The 17,309-nt window shown below is 39.7% G+C and overlaps 2 protein-coding genes and 1 long non-coding RNA gene across 5 annotated transcripts in view; 2 read left to right on the top strand and 1 right to left on the bottom strand.

Annotated features, from left to right (window-relative positions):
* Nucleotides 1-17,309, top strand: part of LOC122667024 (piezo-type mechanosensitive ion channel homolog) — a 143,300-nt gene that overhangs the window by 125,225 nt on the left and 766 nt on the right. Inside the window, exon 22 of one of the 2 annotated variants that reach the window (XR_006333747.1) lies at nucleotides 6,678-6,682. The gene's annotated coding sequence lies outside the window, so the exon portion shown is untranslated. Of the gene's footprint in view, nucleotides 1-62; nucleotides 122-6,677; nucleotides 6,683-17,309 lie in introns of those variants that run through there. The other variant, XR_006333746.1, reaches the window with a different exon arrangement.
* LOC122667026 lies at nucleotides 56-11,628 on the bottom strand. Its single transcript, XR_006333748.1, has 3 exons — nucleotides 11,619-11,628; nucleotides 9,262-9,267; nucleotides 56-137 (listed from the first exon to the last, which is right to left on the bottom strand). It is a non-coding gene; the product is annotated as an uncharacterized LOC122667026 (long non-coding RNA).
* LOC122667025 (putative E3 ubiquitin-protein ligase RF298) lies at nucleotides 11,569-15,889 on the top strand. 2 transcript variants are annotated; one of them, XM_043863186.1, is made up of 4 exons: nucleotides 11,569-11,731; nucleotides 12,049-12,085; nucleotides 12,291-14,520; nucleotides 15,164-15,889. In XM_043863186.1, exons 3-4 carry the CDS (start codon nucleotides 12,352-12,354, stop codon nucleotides 15,704-15,706), a joined length of 2,712 nt encoding a protein of 903 aa, XP_043719121.1. In that variant the 5' UTR covers nucleotides 11,569-11,731; nucleotides 12,049-12,085; nucleotides 12,291-12,351; the 3' UTR covers nucleotides 15,707-15,889. The 2 variants fall into 2 exon arrangements, with proteins under 2 accessions (XP_043719121.1, XP_043719122.1); XM_043863187.1 differs by lacking the exons at nucleotides 11,569-11,731; nucleotides 12,049-12,085 and having other exon boundaries at nucleotides 12,217-14,520.

The raw sequence follows: 17,309 nt of genomic DNA, 5'->3' as shown, positions 1-17,309 counted from the left end.
TGTAAATGATTTGTTTCATTTTTTATAATCTTTGAGGTAATATGGTGGGCTGTTGATTGAAGGTTTAAGGATTAATGAGATTGTCACATAGAGGAGGTGGTGAAGCATGCCTCGACATGTATAATTGACAAAAGGGTCTTCCATCTTTAGGTTATTCTACTTGTTAAGCTTGTTGAGATGTAATTTTTAATCTAAACTGCAATGCTTGTAGCCTTTAGTTTGAGGATGTCCTGCCCCGCTCTGCGATTTTCTTACAAGTAAATGTAAATTATTTGTTTCATTTTCTTTCCCCTTTCTTTGAGGCAATATGGTGGGCTGTTGATACTTTCAGGCTTCATTTAAGGATGTCATGGCCGGCGTTGTAATTATCTTTCTAGTTAATAAAAATGATTTACTTGGTAATGAAATGCATGATTAGCAATTCCATATCAAGCTCTATTGACAAGTTTCTACATGATTCTAAACTCTTTATTGCATGTTCTTGGTCTGGAATCATATCATCATATTGTCACATATTTTCCATTTTTTTAGGTTCTTTATAGGGTGACTTGTCATATGAAACTATGGTGAACCAGATAACCAGAGCTTGAGTGCCTTTTATTATTTCTCTCCTCAGGGTCTATTTGTTTCTTCGTGAAAACTAAGTAAATGTTCTGTTTGTTCCCCTGTAAAAGAGAAGGACAAAAAAATATTCCTTTTGTTTTGATGTAAAAGGCAGAAAAATGAGTTTCATTATAAAAAATTTTAAAAAAAAAAAAAAAAAAAACTTTGTGAATCAAATAAATTTTACAAGTAAAACTTTACCCTGAGGATCCGGAATTAAAGGAAAGGGAAGGGAAATTTTTCAAACCTAAAAAAAAAAAATTTGTAATCAATACCCCATGTGATTGTTTAAACTAGTTAAATTTCTTACCATGTTTAGTAATGATATATTTTACATGTAATATTTATATTTTATATTTTAAACCAAAGGGAATTGGATGCAAAGTAAAGTGGAATTTAATGACCAAATATGGAACGATTTGGAGTTAGTGATATTGTCAAATAGGGTAATGATTACAAAAAAAAAATTTTAAGTATGAAAAATTCCACATCCCTTCCCTTTAATTCCCTTTGCAACCAAACAGAGCCTAAGGCTATTTATGTTTTCGTGTACAATATTGCATGTAAAACTTTCATGTGAAAAATGTTTACATGTTGAAAAATTTTCCAAAGTTTGTTCAAGATGTAAATTGTCATAAAATTTATAATCTTATTTGTCATTAATTTTACCTGGTAAAATTATTTAAATTATTATATGAAGTGTCATTTTATCAAATTTGAATTTTTCAATCTCTATCATACGGTTGTAAGAACCATATATAGATCTACGTGTACTACAGATACATAGGCCTTTTGTGATCCATCCAATGAATGTAAGGTGTCCTCAAAATTATTGAAAATTTTACAAGGGAAGAATTTTTATTTATTTTTTGGTAAAGAAAGATCTATTGATTGGAACGAGAAGAGCTCATGCAGTCACAATTACAAAGTCGGACTAGCCATGGAGTGGAATTTGACCATGTAGTCATACACGTTAATGACAAGGCCTTCCTAACCAAGGTATCAGCTACATTATTGATAAACCTTGGAATATGGGAGAACAAACAACTTACAAAGAATGATGTAAGGTGTTTGGATATCTTGGGTGATGGGTAAGATATCAAGAGTGGGGGAAGTGGAGGAGATATAGCCAATCAGCTCTTAGCAATGAGAAATAGCATGAAGGAGACCTGAACGGACGGCCATAGCTTCAGCCTGGATGGAGTTTCCTGCTTCAATAGGCTCTGAGTGAGACTGCTGTGATAATGCTTCCACGCCAATCCCTGATAATGAAATCTGCTCCTGCTGAAGAATGGATCCCTAAATGATGCATCACTGTTAAGCTTTAAGGTTCAGTGAGGAGGGGGGGGGGACCAAAAGCTTAAAATAGTTGGATGCTAAACAGTTGATCGAGTAGGTGCATGAGAAGAATTTGCCAACCAGAATTCCTTGAATGCATGAGTTGCCATAGAATAGACCTCCATAGGGGAAGGGGATTTGATATCCAACAGAGATGAATTTCGCGTCCTCCATATATACCAGCATAGAAAGGAACAGAGGGTTACCATTGGACGACCAGATTTCTTCTCAGAGGACATGAATTCAGACCATTTGGATAGCCACCTTGGTAATGTATCAATTGAATTCATCGGTAAGCGAATGGTAAGGGGGCAGCCAAATCATACTGCACGAGCAAATGGGCATTCAATAAGGATGTGATTACTGGTTTTAGGGAAGGAACCATAGCGGTGACAGCTGCCATCTATTGAAATTTTTCGGCGTTGGAGACCTTCACCTTGTTGAACACACAGTGCAGATGGCAGTGACTATGTGTTGGTTGTCATTGTTGTCAACACAGTGCATGTGTGTTGTTGGTGTCAACACAATGCATCTTGGTGTAGTTACATGCAGATGGTTGTGCAGGCAGTGATTGGATAGTATCCCCACCATCCCCAGTAGTTCTTACAGTGTTCATACTGGTAGTGACATCATTTCAGGGGCTTGGCAGTGTATACAGAAGTCCCATAGTGTTTGGGAGTCATCCAGGGGCATTTTCGTCATTTGGCAGTGATGTGACACGTGATGCTGGAGCATCCGAAGATTATGTAGCAGCATGAGATTGTTCATTGCAGTTTTTGGAAGCTTTAAATAGCCTTGGGTGAAGGCTAGGTGTATTAAGAATGTTGATTTCATAGGTTTCCGCACTGGCAGCGTGTTCGTCGGCATTTTTGGAAGGTATAATGATAGAACTAGGTGGAGCATTCTGCATGAGTATTTTAGTTCGTCGAGTTCTCTTCGAAATGCAACTGGAATCGAGCAATTCCGAGTTCAGACAATGAAGTTATAGCGATTCCCGTTTGGTCACCTAAAATGAAGGGCATTTTAGTCAATCCGAATTATTTTGGGGTTTCCTGAGAAAATCAGTAAGGATTTTGCTGATGTGGCTAATTTTGATTGGTAGTGCTCATCGTCACAGACACATGGCCGCAAAAGGCACTCAAATTGGAGCTAAAACGAAGAAATTATGGCCTAGATTCCATTTCAGGCTCCTTGGTTGGTTGAAGATGCATAAGATTCCGATCGACAAGATAACATTCAACTGAGATTTTAAATTTTGAATGTGCGGTCTAGATTAATTCAGATCTGTAGACTCTATGGTCCCTGATTGAGTGCAGCGCATGTGTAGAGAAGTGGCTAGAAAGATTCTCTTTGGAAGGATCTCATGAGCCTTGTTAATTCAAGATATAAATGATGAAGATCCAACGGTCTAAGATCTTTCCCTCCTTCACCGACAGATCTAACGGCTTGTAGGGCGCCGTACGAGACAGCCAATAGGAGCGCGAAACGTCACCTGCCACTGTCAGCCTTTGACATTGACTTTACCTTGTGATACTGATCTGACGGATGGGATCTTAAGCGATCTGACGTATGAAAAACATGTATATTTCAAAATTAAGATCTGACGGACGATGACAATTGTGCTGATGCCTTGGCGCTACATGGAATAAAGCGGCGATATAATACTTGCGCGCGCACATGTACACGGCCCTCAAGATTCCATTTTAAGCTCTACGAATGGCCCAACTTCTAAACCCGATATCTCACTCATCCAATGGCCAAATGAGGTGAACTTTTTTTTGATTTTGGATGATTTTTCGAGCTCTATCCATTGCTGTGCTAAGAGAACAGTGAAGAGAAGCAGAGGTCGCCGGGAGAAGGGTTGCAGCCCTAAGAAGTGTTGTATACATCTAAGATTTGAGTCTTCCTCTCTATCTCATGTCTCCATCCCTTCTTTGATGCCATTGATGTTCTGAAATCATAGAACCAGAACTTCTTTAGGTGGTTGCAGCCAAGAAAGAAAAGGGCAAAGAGAAAAGGAAGAAGAAAGAAGAAGGAGAAAAGAAAAAAAAGGAAGGAAGAAGAAAAGATGAAGGGAAGAAAAAGCAAATAGGTTTGAAACCCAAATCTCAGATTCGGTGGAGGAAACAAAGAAGAAAAGAAAGAAGAAAGAAAAGAAAAAAAAGGGAAGAGAAAGAGAAGGAAAAGGAAAAGAAAGGAAAAGAAAAGAAAAGAAAGGAAAAGGGGAGAAGAAAGTGGTTTCTTTATTGCTAGGAATCACTCTAGAGCATCAGTGTTTAAGCACACTTGAAGATTTCAGTTGTCCATCAAATTGGGAGAAGCTGAAGATTCCAGTGAGCCACTAGAGTTACCAGACTCCATCTTCGGACATCAGTGATCAAAGACAGTGCATCGTTGTGAGATTCTCTACACTTTGTTGCCTGTTATGTTTGATATACTGTATTTCCATTGTATATGTTAGCAGTAGGGATGAATGTTGAGACCTATGCTAGATGTGCTTGACATTGTAGGGTATTTGTATAAGCCCAATTATTTTTGTTGAGTTGTCCAATTGCATCTGAACACAGTGTTGGTTACTAGTGGGTGCTGGGAAATCATTGGGGATAACACCCTTATCTCTATATTTAGGGATAGAAGCAGGTCAGATGTCTTGAGTCATAGGTGTGACTAAAACATCATCTGCCGTGGATGCGGCCTCTCAGTTTTATGTTGGGAAAATTAGTGATGAGTAAATGCTGAGGTCCAAGTGACCATTACTCTGTGCACGTAGGCAATTTGTTGAAGCACGTATATCTCTGTGTTGTGGATGCTTGCTTGCTTTGGTTAGAAGTGCCTTTCTGCAGGATGGGTGTACACACCTGGTAGAGCCTTTGAGTCTGGCTGGGGTGTGTACACGACTTTGTGGCTTGTATTCAGATCCTTCAGTTGTGATTGAGTCAGTGTGCTTGAGTGAGGGATCTCCAACAGTTGACATAGCAGCTCTTGGCAGCAGTATCAGTGACTGTGGTTGTATGAGACTGGGTCAAGATTGCTTTTAGAGTGTGATTGTGTGCCTGTGTGTCTTTTGAGAAGACTGTGTGGGTGGTTGTGGTAAGTGTTAGAGATCTCAACAGGTGAACTGGGAGTGAACCTGTTGAGGGAAAAGATTTGTAGAGTCCACTGATTCACCTCCCCCTCTCAGTGGCCATCACTGTTCAACACACCTGTGGCAATACCCGTTGCACAAGCTTTCCAAAGGAAAGTTCTAATTTTGGGAAGGGTTGGGCATTTCCAAATGGTCTTCCAAATTGATTCTTCAACGACAAGGATAGTGCTATGGGAAGATGAAGGGAGTACCTAGTTCATCCTTCTCTACTGATTACATAGAAAATGATAAGCTGATTTAACATTGAAAACACCATTGCGGGAGCCTCCCCAAAATCTGTTTGTCCTCTCTCGAAAATATAAGGAGTTTGATTTGTGAAATGAGAGCCTTGTCTGTAGGGTGGAAAAATTTGGACAAGGGATCCATCTTCCAGCTCATGTTCTCATGATCAGTTAGCTGTGAAACCCAAACCAGATCACAATCTTGGGGGGGCGAACAGATTTAATTTTGAAGTGTGAGGACGTTGGAAGCCAATTGTCCTACTAAATGTTGACATTTTCACCATCACCAATGATCCAAATATGGCCATCGAGCAACACAGAGCAGCCCAGAAGAATGCTTCTCCATGCCCAAGAAGGAGAAGAGCCAATTTTTGCTTTGAGGAAAGTGGAGGGAAAATAAATCTGCTTAATAAGTCTGTTCCAATGGGAATCAGGAAAGCTCCAAAGTCTCCAAGCTACTTTTTGCAAGTAATGCTAAATTGTGAAGTTGAGGTTCTCTAAAGCCCAAGCCCCCTTTTTATTTGGAATGGCATAGTCTATCCCATGAGATCTATTTAATTTTTTTTGTCTTCCTGGCTTCCCCAAAAGAAATCTAAAGATATTTTCCTAGTATGCTTGTGATGGGCAACAAGTAACTTAAAGTGGGATGTTGCAAATCTTTGTCAGCCTGGGATAATAACTGGTTTTTCCGAAATTCCCATATCTGATGGAAGCCCAAGATTATTTCTCAAGGTCATGGCAATATTTGATTTTCATGATTTGGGCGAACCATCTTTGAATGAGAAGAGGAGTATTGGGGCTGAAAGTCATTACCAACTTTGCAAGATTAATGGACTGTCCGTAGGGATGTAAATGGATCGGATTCGACTAGGATAGTGCTATATCTGCATCCACATCTGATTAGCTTTCGGACGGATTCGAATAGTGCTAAACAGATACAGATACGGATCGGATATTTTATCCGTTTACATGTAAATATAGCTTTTCGGATAGCTATAGCTTATCCGTATCCGCATCCATTTAGCTTTCGGACGGATTCGGATAGTGCTGAACGGATACGGATACGGATACGAAAACGGATTTCGGCTATTCATTTACACCCCTAACTGTCCGTTGGCTTCACAGAAATTGTTTAGTCATTACAAGGGAAGAATTTATGGTTGAATGACGTTGCAACCCATGGGCACTGACTTTTATTGAACTGCATAAATCTCTAGGACTGCAACCCCCAATTTTGTTTGGATTCTGAGAAATAAAATAAAAAATGGGAATATGTTCTCTGTGGGGAGGGGGGCAGACCACGAACACACACAATAGGGGGCGAAATGACCGTCTACCCCCCATGAAAGGTAGAAATCCCGTACTTCGAGATAGTGTAAGTGCTCTCATTGGTTGTCGTGCTTGCGTGGCACCTATGCTCCCCTAAAAAAAATTCTTTTGCATTCTGGTGCATTTTTTTTTCTCTCACTAACTTGCCAAGGAAAGTTGCGCTCTTACTCTAAAGTCTAACCAGGTAAATTTTTTTTGGAGACCTTTTTCCTACGCACTGCATTTAGAAAGCTCTAAATTATCCAAAAAATCTAGGGGAAATTTCTAAGATCCACTAGATAAAAAAATTAATTACAAGATAAGTGGGTTTTAAATTCATTTTACATTCATCAATCTTAATTTTGAAAAGATTTACTTAATACCCAGAGTTAGTTATTGGTCATGCCACCTAAGAAGAAAAGCCTAGTGAACTTCCGAAATTACCCCAACTTCACCTTAGCCACACTCTTTGGCTTCTGTTCACCCCTGAACTCTACAATTCACACGTTGCTGTGCCATCTCTGTATCTCTCACCGAACTCACCGACGTTCCCTCGAGAATAACAAAGAAGAGCTTTCTCATTAGTTCTTCAGCCTTCATAAGCCAGTCAAGCGTACATGTTGTGGAGTTATAAACCACAGGCCAAATCATTTTTGTGTCCAAATTTGCAAATTTGAAAAGAAAAAAAAAAAAGAAATTAAAACCCCAAACCTGCTACATACAAAATTTGGAGAAGAACGCAAAACACGGGATTTACACTGAAAAGGCTCACCAAAGTTGCTTATTGCTCAACATATATTCTATCTAAACCATATAAGAGAATAAAAACAGGAAATGAAATCAGAAATCCAAAAAAAAAAAAAAATTAAAAAAAAATTAAAAAAAATCTGATCAAAAAATCAGCTAGCTTGAAGATGACGAGGGATAATGATTGGAATCCGACCAAGCAGTGTCGGAAAACCTGAGGCACCATCAACCCATCATCACGACTCCTCCTCTCTCCTTCTCCTTCTCCATAAGAAGTTCTATCTTCTCTAATAGTGGTAATGGATGCCGCTGTAGTAGTTGCCGCCAAAGAGCTCTAACCTTCTTCTTTCACTGTAAAGAAGAAAATATGAGAGAGAGAGATCTAGAACACCCTTTCCTGTTATCTCTAAAGTTGGGCGGTGCTGCAGTGGATACGGTAAGATCCAGAAGGAAAGTAACAACAAATAAAAAAGGATAATTCGATACTATTCAATCTAGTACAAGTGAAAGGTTGGTGTTCCTATCATCGGAATTTATACTAGTATTTAGATTCTAGAATTAATAGTTTATCAAACTAATATGTCGCCTCTAGTTTTTACGTTTACACCCTGTACATTTTACTGGGTTACAATGGTGACGAAGAACTAATGAGAAGCTCTTCTCTATTACTTGAGGGAAAGTCAGTGAGTTCAGAGAGAGAGAGAGAGAGAGAGAGAGCGGGTGAGTTGCAGAGGTCAGGGGTGAATAGAAGCTGAAGAGTGCGGCTAAGGTGAAGTTGGGGTAATTTTGGAAGTTCACTAGTTTTTTCTTCTTAGGTGGCATGAACAATAACTAATTCTGGGGATTAAGTAAATCTTTTTAAAATTAAGACTAATGAATGTAAAATAAATTTAAAACCCACTTATCTTATAATTAATTTTTTTATCTAGTAGATCTAAGAAATTTCCCCAAAAATCTATCATGTGACAAGTATGGGTATTAAACGGTCCAGTTTCAATATAATCGGTTCTGTATGATTCGATGCAAGGATTTTTAGGTGAAAGTGTGAAACTTGAACCGAACTGTATATTAAACGGTTTCAGTTTTTGCAACCAAAACCTTTAGCTTTAGTGGAGTATTCTAATTCCATGTGCGAATGGATACTTTATTGGATGTGGGTCCCATTATATATTTCTACATAGATCATGTGTACATTTTGTTAGCATCTCTTAAGATTTGGCATTATAAGACCTTTTTTCATGTATGTATAAAATTTTCCGAGTTACGTCAAGGAAGGGCTGGAATGATTATACCCCCTGCTGAATTATCTTCTAAGTTGCGGACTAGGAATTCCATTTCTCCTCTTAGAAGAAACGTTCAATACAAATCTCTGAAGCTGTTGATGGGCACCGCGCAACGTCAAGCCATACCTGTGGAGATCCAAATCAGCCTTCAACCTCAGGTTAACCCAAGAAGCGGAACTTCGAGGATTCCAAGCTGGGCTCGAAAAGTCACTTTCATTGGACTATCAACAAGTGATCTTCTGGACTGATTCTCAACAGCTTTAAGACTTGGTTGGAGGAGCCACAGGCTGCTCTTTGGCCGTGGGAGTTATTTGCTCTTCTTTTTGACATCTCCCACACCCTTTCTTCTTGTCGGTCTGTAAATACTATTAAACAACCTAGATCTATTTTGCAACTTGTAGACTTATTAGCTAAGTATGCTAGGACAAACAGGTATACTACGGACTGTGTGCATGATATTGTACCTATCATATCTAATTAATTAATATTAATATTACTTTTTCCACCAAAAAAAAATAATTTCCGAGTATATAATATTGGGAGAAAGAATGCCACCTAGCTGCGCCAGCGTACGCCACCCCTGTGCCCAGACACAGGGGTATTCGTAATGATCGACGCACCCCTTGGAAAGATGGAAATAAACAAGATTGCGGTGGTCATTTCGCATGCCCCTGTGTCTGGGTGTAAGAGTGGTGTGCGCTGTGCAACCTGGTGGCGTTTTCTTTCCCTATAATATTTTACATGAAAATTTTTCTCTATGTAAAATTCTCTTACTTTTTTAATGTATTTGTTTGTATTTTACAATAAACCAAGGATAAGAGATCGTTGTCTAGTTGCGTGGCTCTTACACCAGATCTTTATCACCTTTAGTTCCCTACCCGGCTCAATTCCCCAGTTCCTCTAACAAGGGCGGGCTGGAAAGACCACCCTACCCTTGCCCAAATACTATGCTTGGGTGGGATCCACTGCCCCTATTAGAGGAACTGGGGAACTGGGCTGGGTAGGGAACTGGAGTTGATAATTTTTCCTCTTACACTAGCATGGGGCCAATGAGAGCACGCATAGGAGTTAGGACCATCAACATGGGTGAAATTTTTTTTTATTTCATGAGTGCTTGGGATAAATTCATATGCTGCTATATCTAGGCCACACAAACTAGCTACATTCTTTCTCCTTTAAAACTCATTGAAACCTTCATATTATATGGTGGGCCTTGAAAAAAGACTTGGTCCCCTAACACCACTACCCCCACCTTCGCATTCTATATCAGAACTACATCAGCCATTACGCAATAAGCCATGTCATTTTCCTCTGACTGATATATTCCTCACTAGTCAATAGAAATATGTAGAACAAATTGACAGAAAAAGACACAATATCATTTAAATAAATTAAGAAGATTTTTTTATAAAACATATAACAGAAAAAATAAAGTGTACCCTAGAATCTGGGGAAGACAAAATGGTTAAATGGTGGGAGGAGTATATGCGCTTCGTGAAACCTGTATGAGTATGACTCTCATGCTTATCTTTCTGCTAACTTCTTTATCAGTTTGTATCACTCATTCCATGCACCAAAACACCATTCCCTCTCTTCCCTCCCTCATTAAGAATTGAAAGGTTCCTTTTAATTTTAAATAATATTTAAGAAAAATAATCATAATAATTCTTAATAAATTATCCTAATATTCTCTTTTCCCTCTTACACTTAAAATTCAATACATGTTGATATTTCTATAACAGGAAAAAGAAGCACATGACATCGGAGTGCAGATTCCAGCATAAATGCATTTTCATGTAATGAGATATGTGGTTGATGCTGCCATTCTCTCTCTTATTTTACCCATGTGGATTATACAATTTTATGCACCATTGGCACCATGGCAAATCCTCCCCCTTTCTAATATATGGGAAAAAGTTTCTCAAACGCTTGTATATTATCTTCTCTAATGTGAGTTTTTTTGTTTTTCTCTCTCTCCTTTCTAGACCATGTGAACCGCATGTAGATTATATCCCTTGTGCTACCATTGATGTGGTGTGGGAGATTCCCTCCACACTAGCATCTAAACCTTTCCCCATAATATATATATGGGCTCATGTTCATTGTGCTGCAGTGCAGGCTGCGTCCAGACACATGAGCCTACCACTCAAGGGGGTAGGGTGGTCATTGCACCCACCCCCATGTGTCTGGCGCAACCTGCGCTCCTGACACAGAGAACATTCTCCCTATATATATATATATATATATATATATATATATGGGATAATGGTTTCTGTGGGGGGAGCATGGCACCTCCGCCTAGACACATGGGGGCGAATTACCACCCCGCATGATGCTTCCGCAAGTACTTCTGTTGGCCCCTGCATGGTGTAAGGGCCACATTCCCCCATAGGAAACACTTCCCTAACATATATACAGATTTTTCAAAAAAATAATGATTAATACACAATAAAAAAGGGAAAAGGCTTGGCACACTGACCACATGTCGTAACCTAGCGCTCGTTGTGTCTATATCTCTCTTTTCCCTTTGAAATGACCCCCTGCCCCTCATGTATGATGTCCAGTCTCGTGCCTCCCATTGATGCCACCCGCTAGTTGCTGCACGCGGGCAGTGTACCTATCCTCCTTCCAATATTTATTTTCTTTTCTTTTTTTTTTTTTTTTTGGGGGGGTGGGGAGTGGGGGTTTGATTTGGAAAGTAAATTGTTAGGTAGGAGGATGTACATTTTGTGTATTGGGGAATTATGTGATTAATATGTCACGTGACAGATAGGCTAATAGTGTATGTAGGTTGTTTTAACCATGGTTAGCCAATGCAAGAACAGGTACGTAACCATGGTTACTTGGTCAGTTAACACCTAAAATTAAACCTCCTTTCTTCAAATGCTTAAATAAAACATTCCATAAAAACATATTGAGAGAGAGAGATCGAGAGGAGGCAGGAGGCTCATGCAATGCTCTAAGTAAAGGAACAGAAACGAGGAGGAACAAGGAAAATAATAAAATATCTTTCGATTTTCTCTAGTCTCTCTGATGATATTGGACTGAGGGTTCCATCGATCGATTGAGCAAGAGCTATATATTGGGTACTCTCGATTGATCGGTGTTCATTACAAATACGGTTCTATTATTTTTATATTCTGTTACGGATCCTTTTTTCTATAAATCTTGTGAAATTCATTTTAGTTTATTGTTTTTTCTCCCTTCCCGGTTAGATTTCTGATCAATATATTCCATCATCCATGTCCGTTTTGTTTTTTGTACGATAGATTATGGGCTTATTGTGTTGCATGTACGAAATTTTTATCGTTTAATTTGCAGGATATCTTATTCATGCATTGGTTATTAATTTTCAAGTTCTGGGTTAGTTCCGTTTTTTATCAATTTGAGTATTTCGATGCAGGAAACTGAATATTTTCCCTTTCTTACCGTTCCCAGAGGTATGATTCTACGATTTATTATCTTCGTTGATTCCGATGGTCAATTATTAATTTTATTTGTTTGATTGCCTGATAGTTCTGTTACTTGATTCTTCGGTTTATTGTTTATTTCTTAACTATAAGTTTTTTTCTTTTTCATTTTCTTCTCCCCTCCCCTGTATACCCGTACTAGTTTCGGGAAATTGGTGCTGCATTGTGGATTTAAAGATAGAAGTTTCGTAAGGCCCTGTGAAGATCTAGAGGAAATTGGCATTGTGCAATATATAATGGCAGCGATGGTGGCTAGGGGTAGTAGTAGTGGTACCAGTAGCACCAGTGCTCAATTGCCTGTGTCGTTATCAGTCCAAGAGAAAGGAAGTAGGAACAAGAGAAAATTTCGAGCTGATCCACCTATAGTTGACCCAAACAAGCTTCCTTCTTCAGAATGTCCTGGTTATGAATTCTCTGCTGAGAAATCGCTACAAAACCCCAGTCATGAACAATGTGTCTGTGATCTATTTGGTCTTAACCAAGACCAGCCCGATGCTTTAAGACCTGATGTTAGCTTGTCAGATACCCTGGGACAATCTGAAGTCAGATCCACTCGGCTTAGAGAGGACCTAGAATCAGAGGAGTTCCAAGAGGCTAACTGGAATGATCTTACAGAAAGCCAGCTTGAAGAACTTGTTTTGGATAATTTGGATACAATTTTCAAGACCGCCATTAAAAAGATTGCTGCGTGTGGGTACAACGAAGAGGTTGCCACAAAGGCTGTTTTGAGGTCTGGCCTTTGTTATGGTTGTAAGGACACTGTATCAAACATTGTTACTAATACATTATCATTTTTGAGAAATGGTCAAGATATTGATTCCTCAAGGGAGAACTTCTTTGAGGACTTACAGCAGCTGGAGAAGTATATATTGGCAGAAATGGTTTGTGTGCTTAGGGAGGTTAGGCCATTCTTTAGTGTTGGAGATGCAATGTGGTGCTTGTTGATATGTGACATGAATGTAGCCCATGCTTGTGCAATGGATGGTGATCTTTTGACTAGTTTTGATGGTGATGAGGCCCCTGGGGGTAGTTCCTCTGTTTCTACACTTACCCAATTGAAATCAGAGGCAATTTGTTCTGAACTCAATCTCCTAAATCATAACAAACCAAATCCCGTATTTGCTTGTCCTCATGCATCTCAATCTGAAACACCAACTGTGACAGGTATCCCAAATTTACCAAATCCCCGCAACCCCCTTGTTCTTGAAGGGCTACCCCGAGAGAAAGAAGGCCAAATTTCCCAATCTGATAATGCAGAGAAATCCTCCAATGTTACTGGGAACCGTGTCCAGACCAAATCCCAGTCTTCTGCTTTAGAGGAAAAGCCAGCAGGAGGTAGAAAGGGTCATTCAAACAGTTCAAAAAGAGAGTCAATCCTCCGGCAGAAATCACTTCATCTGGAAAAAAACTATCGTGCATATGGGTCTAAAGGGGCTCTGAGAACAGGGAAGCTCAGTAGTTTGGGTGGTTTGATTTTGGATAAAAAACTGAAGTCAGTCTCTGATTCTAGTGGTGTAAATTTGAAGAGTTCTTCCTCGAAGACAAGTAAGGTTGTGGGAGTTAATGTGTCTCAAGCTGATGGAATCCATGATCTTTCAATAAATGCTGGAACCTGTACACCCTCATCTTTTAACCCAAAAACTTCCAATACTCATACACTGCCTACAGAAAATGCCCCATCTGCATTTACTACAGCCAATACCCCATCTGCACTATCTTCAGCCAATACCTCATCAACATTGCCTGCAGCAAACACTGAGCTTTCTCTCTCGTTGCCTTCAGGAAGCGACACTGCTTCAAAGTCCCTCAGCTGCAATACTGATGGCAGTTTACTTGGGATTCCTTATGACAAGACCTTGGGTAGGTGGGTTCCACAGGATGAGAACGATGAGATGATGCTGAAATTGTTTCCCCGGGTGAGAGAGCTACAGAACCAGCTCCACGAGTGGACTGAATGGGCCAATCAGAAGGTCATGCAGGCTGCTCGTAGGCTGAGCAAGGACAAAGAAGAACTTAAGAGCCTGAGGCAAGAGAAAAAAGAGGTAGTGCGTCTCAAGAAAGAAAAGCAAACACTTGAGGAGAACACCATGAAGAAGCTATCTGAGATGGAGTATGCACTGGGTAAGGCTACAAGCCAGGTTGAGAGGGCTAATTCAGCTGTTCGCAGGCTTGAAGTGGAGAATGCTGAGCTGAGGCAGGAGATGGAGGCTGCTAAGGTACGTGCTGCAGAGTCTGCTACAAGCTGTCAGGAAGTATCAAAAGGGGAAAAAAAGACGCTGAAGAAGTTCCAATCATGGGAGAGGCAGACAGCCCTGTTTCGGGAAGATCTTGTTACTGAGAGGCGGATGCTGGCTCAGCTGCAACAGGAACTAGAACAAGCTAATGATTTGCAAGATCAACTTGAGGTAAGCTAAGCTATGTGTTGTCCAAATAATTGAACAGTAAAAGCTGATCTACCATTGACATATGATGTTATACATGGCAAATGTGCAGGATGTGCGGGTGGGACTGCGACCAACCACTTGGTGGTGCTATGTCAGGGCCTTTATTGTGCCAACAAATTGACCGGATTGGATGCTATGACAATACAATTTACTGTATTTGTTTGGATGGTGAGAAAAAAATGAAAATTGTAACTGTTTGTATAAAAAATCTGTAGGATCCAATCAGGTTGGTTTATTGGCATAATTCCTGGGCTGAACTTATCACCAAAAACTGGGTCCCATCCATGAGTATATGTGCAATTGCTATAGCATCCAATCCAAAGAAGCATATGTGCAATGTATACCACCAGGAAGCATTTGTTTATCTGCCACACCTTATTTATATTCATCCATTAATGAACAAAACATGTTCCCCCCCCCCCCCCACCTCAAATTTCGGCAATTTGCAAGTACTTCTCATTGAACAACCATGCTTCTTAGATGCATTCAATGATTCAATCTTGCCTTAACATTTTCTTCTACTGTTATTGCTTGGCTTTGTTAACTCTCTCTGATTCCCCTTTTTTCTTGGTGTTGTCTGATAAGAAATGGGAAAAAATTGCAGGCTAGAAGGAAACAGGAAGAGAAAGCCAAGGTAGAGTTTCTGACGTTGGCCAGTTTCATAAGAAAAGAAAGAGAACAAATTGAAGGTTCTATGGAAAAGGAGGAAGACATGATCAGGCTGAAAGCCGAAAATGATCTTCAGAAATATAAAGATGATATCCAGATGCTTGAGAATGAGATCTCTCAATTGAGATTTAAGGTTGACTCCTCAAAAATTGCCGCGCTACGGTGGGGCATTGATGGGAGCTACTCTAGCTGTCTGACAGATGGAAAAAGTGCATCAGGTCTCAAAGGGATCCAGTCCCCGTCTAAAGCGGACACAATGGCTAATTTCCAGGATTGCTTGGGAACTGGAAGCTTGAAACGTGAAAGGGAATGTGTAATGTGCTTATCTGAAGAGAGGTCTGTGGTTTTCCTTCCATGTGCTCATCAGGTTGTTTGCACCAAGTGCAATGAGCTGCACGAGAAGCAGGGTATGAAGGAGTGTCCTTCTTGTAGGACCCCCATCCAGCAGCGTATTTGTGTACGCTATGCTCGCTCTTAGATTATATACACCTACCTTGGTTAACTAAGTTGGGTCATCTGAATAATGAATTGTTTGGACCCTAGGAATGAGTAATGCATCTGAAACCATTTCTTTTGAGGAGTTAAGACAGTTAAGTTTCCTTACAAAATATGAGTTTTTACTGAATGTTTTATGATTTCCCTCGCTTGGGTGATATATTAACCAGGTAAATGTTCATCATTCCTTAAAGTGCATCAACTTGGATTCCGAAGTACAAATTTTAAGATAGATTTCTCTGTCAGTCGCTGACAACCTTTTGTTTCAGCAGCCATCTACTCATGTGGGAGGTCCCAGTGTTAAATCCTCCAGTTATAGGGAGATGCAGGATGCTTCTGATGAGTCCATCTTGTTTGTCCCTTCTCAGTCTCTGTCTCACCTAGTGAGGCTGGAAAATAGTAAGAGTTTTGAATCTCCCAGTTATTGGCTAATGCTCCTTCCATTGAGGCCAACCGGTTTTTCCCTTCTGAGTCATCTTCTCACCTAGGGAGAAAGCAATGAAGTCTATTTGGCTGTTTTAAGGTGCATTGACTAAATCTTTGGCAGGGGCTTGGCATCGGATGTGTCCTTTTTGTCCTAATGATGGTTTTTGGGGCACTAGCTCAGAATAGTTCTTGAGGGCTTGATGGATTTACAGGTGGAAAAGGATAAGGACAGATTGATGGGTGTTATTTCTCCCTTCATTCATCTATTCTTGAAGTTGATCTGTTCTTTTTATGCAGCCCTTAGTCTGATCTCTGGTGTGAAATCCTTTTAACTGCAACTGCTTTTGATCAGAATCGAACACATTCATTATGCTCTTAATATTCTTGTTCACAAAGGGTGTGGTTTTATTGCATCTTGGTTAACTTTGCCCCTACCTATACTATTCTTGCCTTTTGATTTTTTCCAATGAGTTACTCCATAATATTGAAGAGGAAAATAGTAAATTTAAGTCATATCCCTTCAAATAGATAGTATAATCTAAGCCTTCTTGTTCTCAAATCGTTTGGCTTCCTCCTTTCTGTATTGATATAGTTAGCCAATATATTTCGACCTCTCTTTTTTGTATTTTCCTTACTAGTGCCTCTTCTTGTTTCTCTGTCTCAAGAATATCATTGCATAATGATCGTCTAGTACCTTAGCTGCACTTCGTAGGTATTGAAGTTCTTTTGCAACCACCCTGAAAGTTGAATCTCTGTTTTCCAGTGTTGTTAAAACATCTCCTTCAGTTTCACCTGTTTCTTGTCTACACTCTGTTGATGATCTCCTAATCTTTTGTAGGGGAGAGGTAGGATAATAAGAAACTTTAAGAATTGGGTGGATCTCTTTTAACTGTCGTTGGCCAATTCAGTTGCCAATTCATACTTGATTTCTAGGGTTTACGTCGATTCTGGCTGGGCTGACTGTATCGAATACTACTTTCCAATATGTTGCCCTTAAGAGTTCCCAAAACCGCATCTGTTAAGTGGAAATGAATTATCCAAAATACCAAATGCTCATAGTCAAGAGTTCCATGAGTAATAAGTTATTGCTGATTGAAACAGAAAAACCTACTGTAGTTGCCCAAGATCCATAGTCCTTTCCTTTTTGTTCTTTGAAGTTG

Source organism: Telopea speciosissima, chromosome 7 (assembly GCF_018873765.1).
Source record: "Telopea speciosissima isolate NSW1024214 ecotype Mountain lineage chromosome 7, Tspe_v1, whole genome shotgun sequence".
NCBI classification, from domain to species: Eukaryota; Viridiplantae; Streptophyta; class Magnoliopsida; order Proteales; family Proteaceae; genus Telopea; species Telopea speciosissima.
This window is presented reverse-complemented; position numbering and strand designations above follow the sequence as displayed.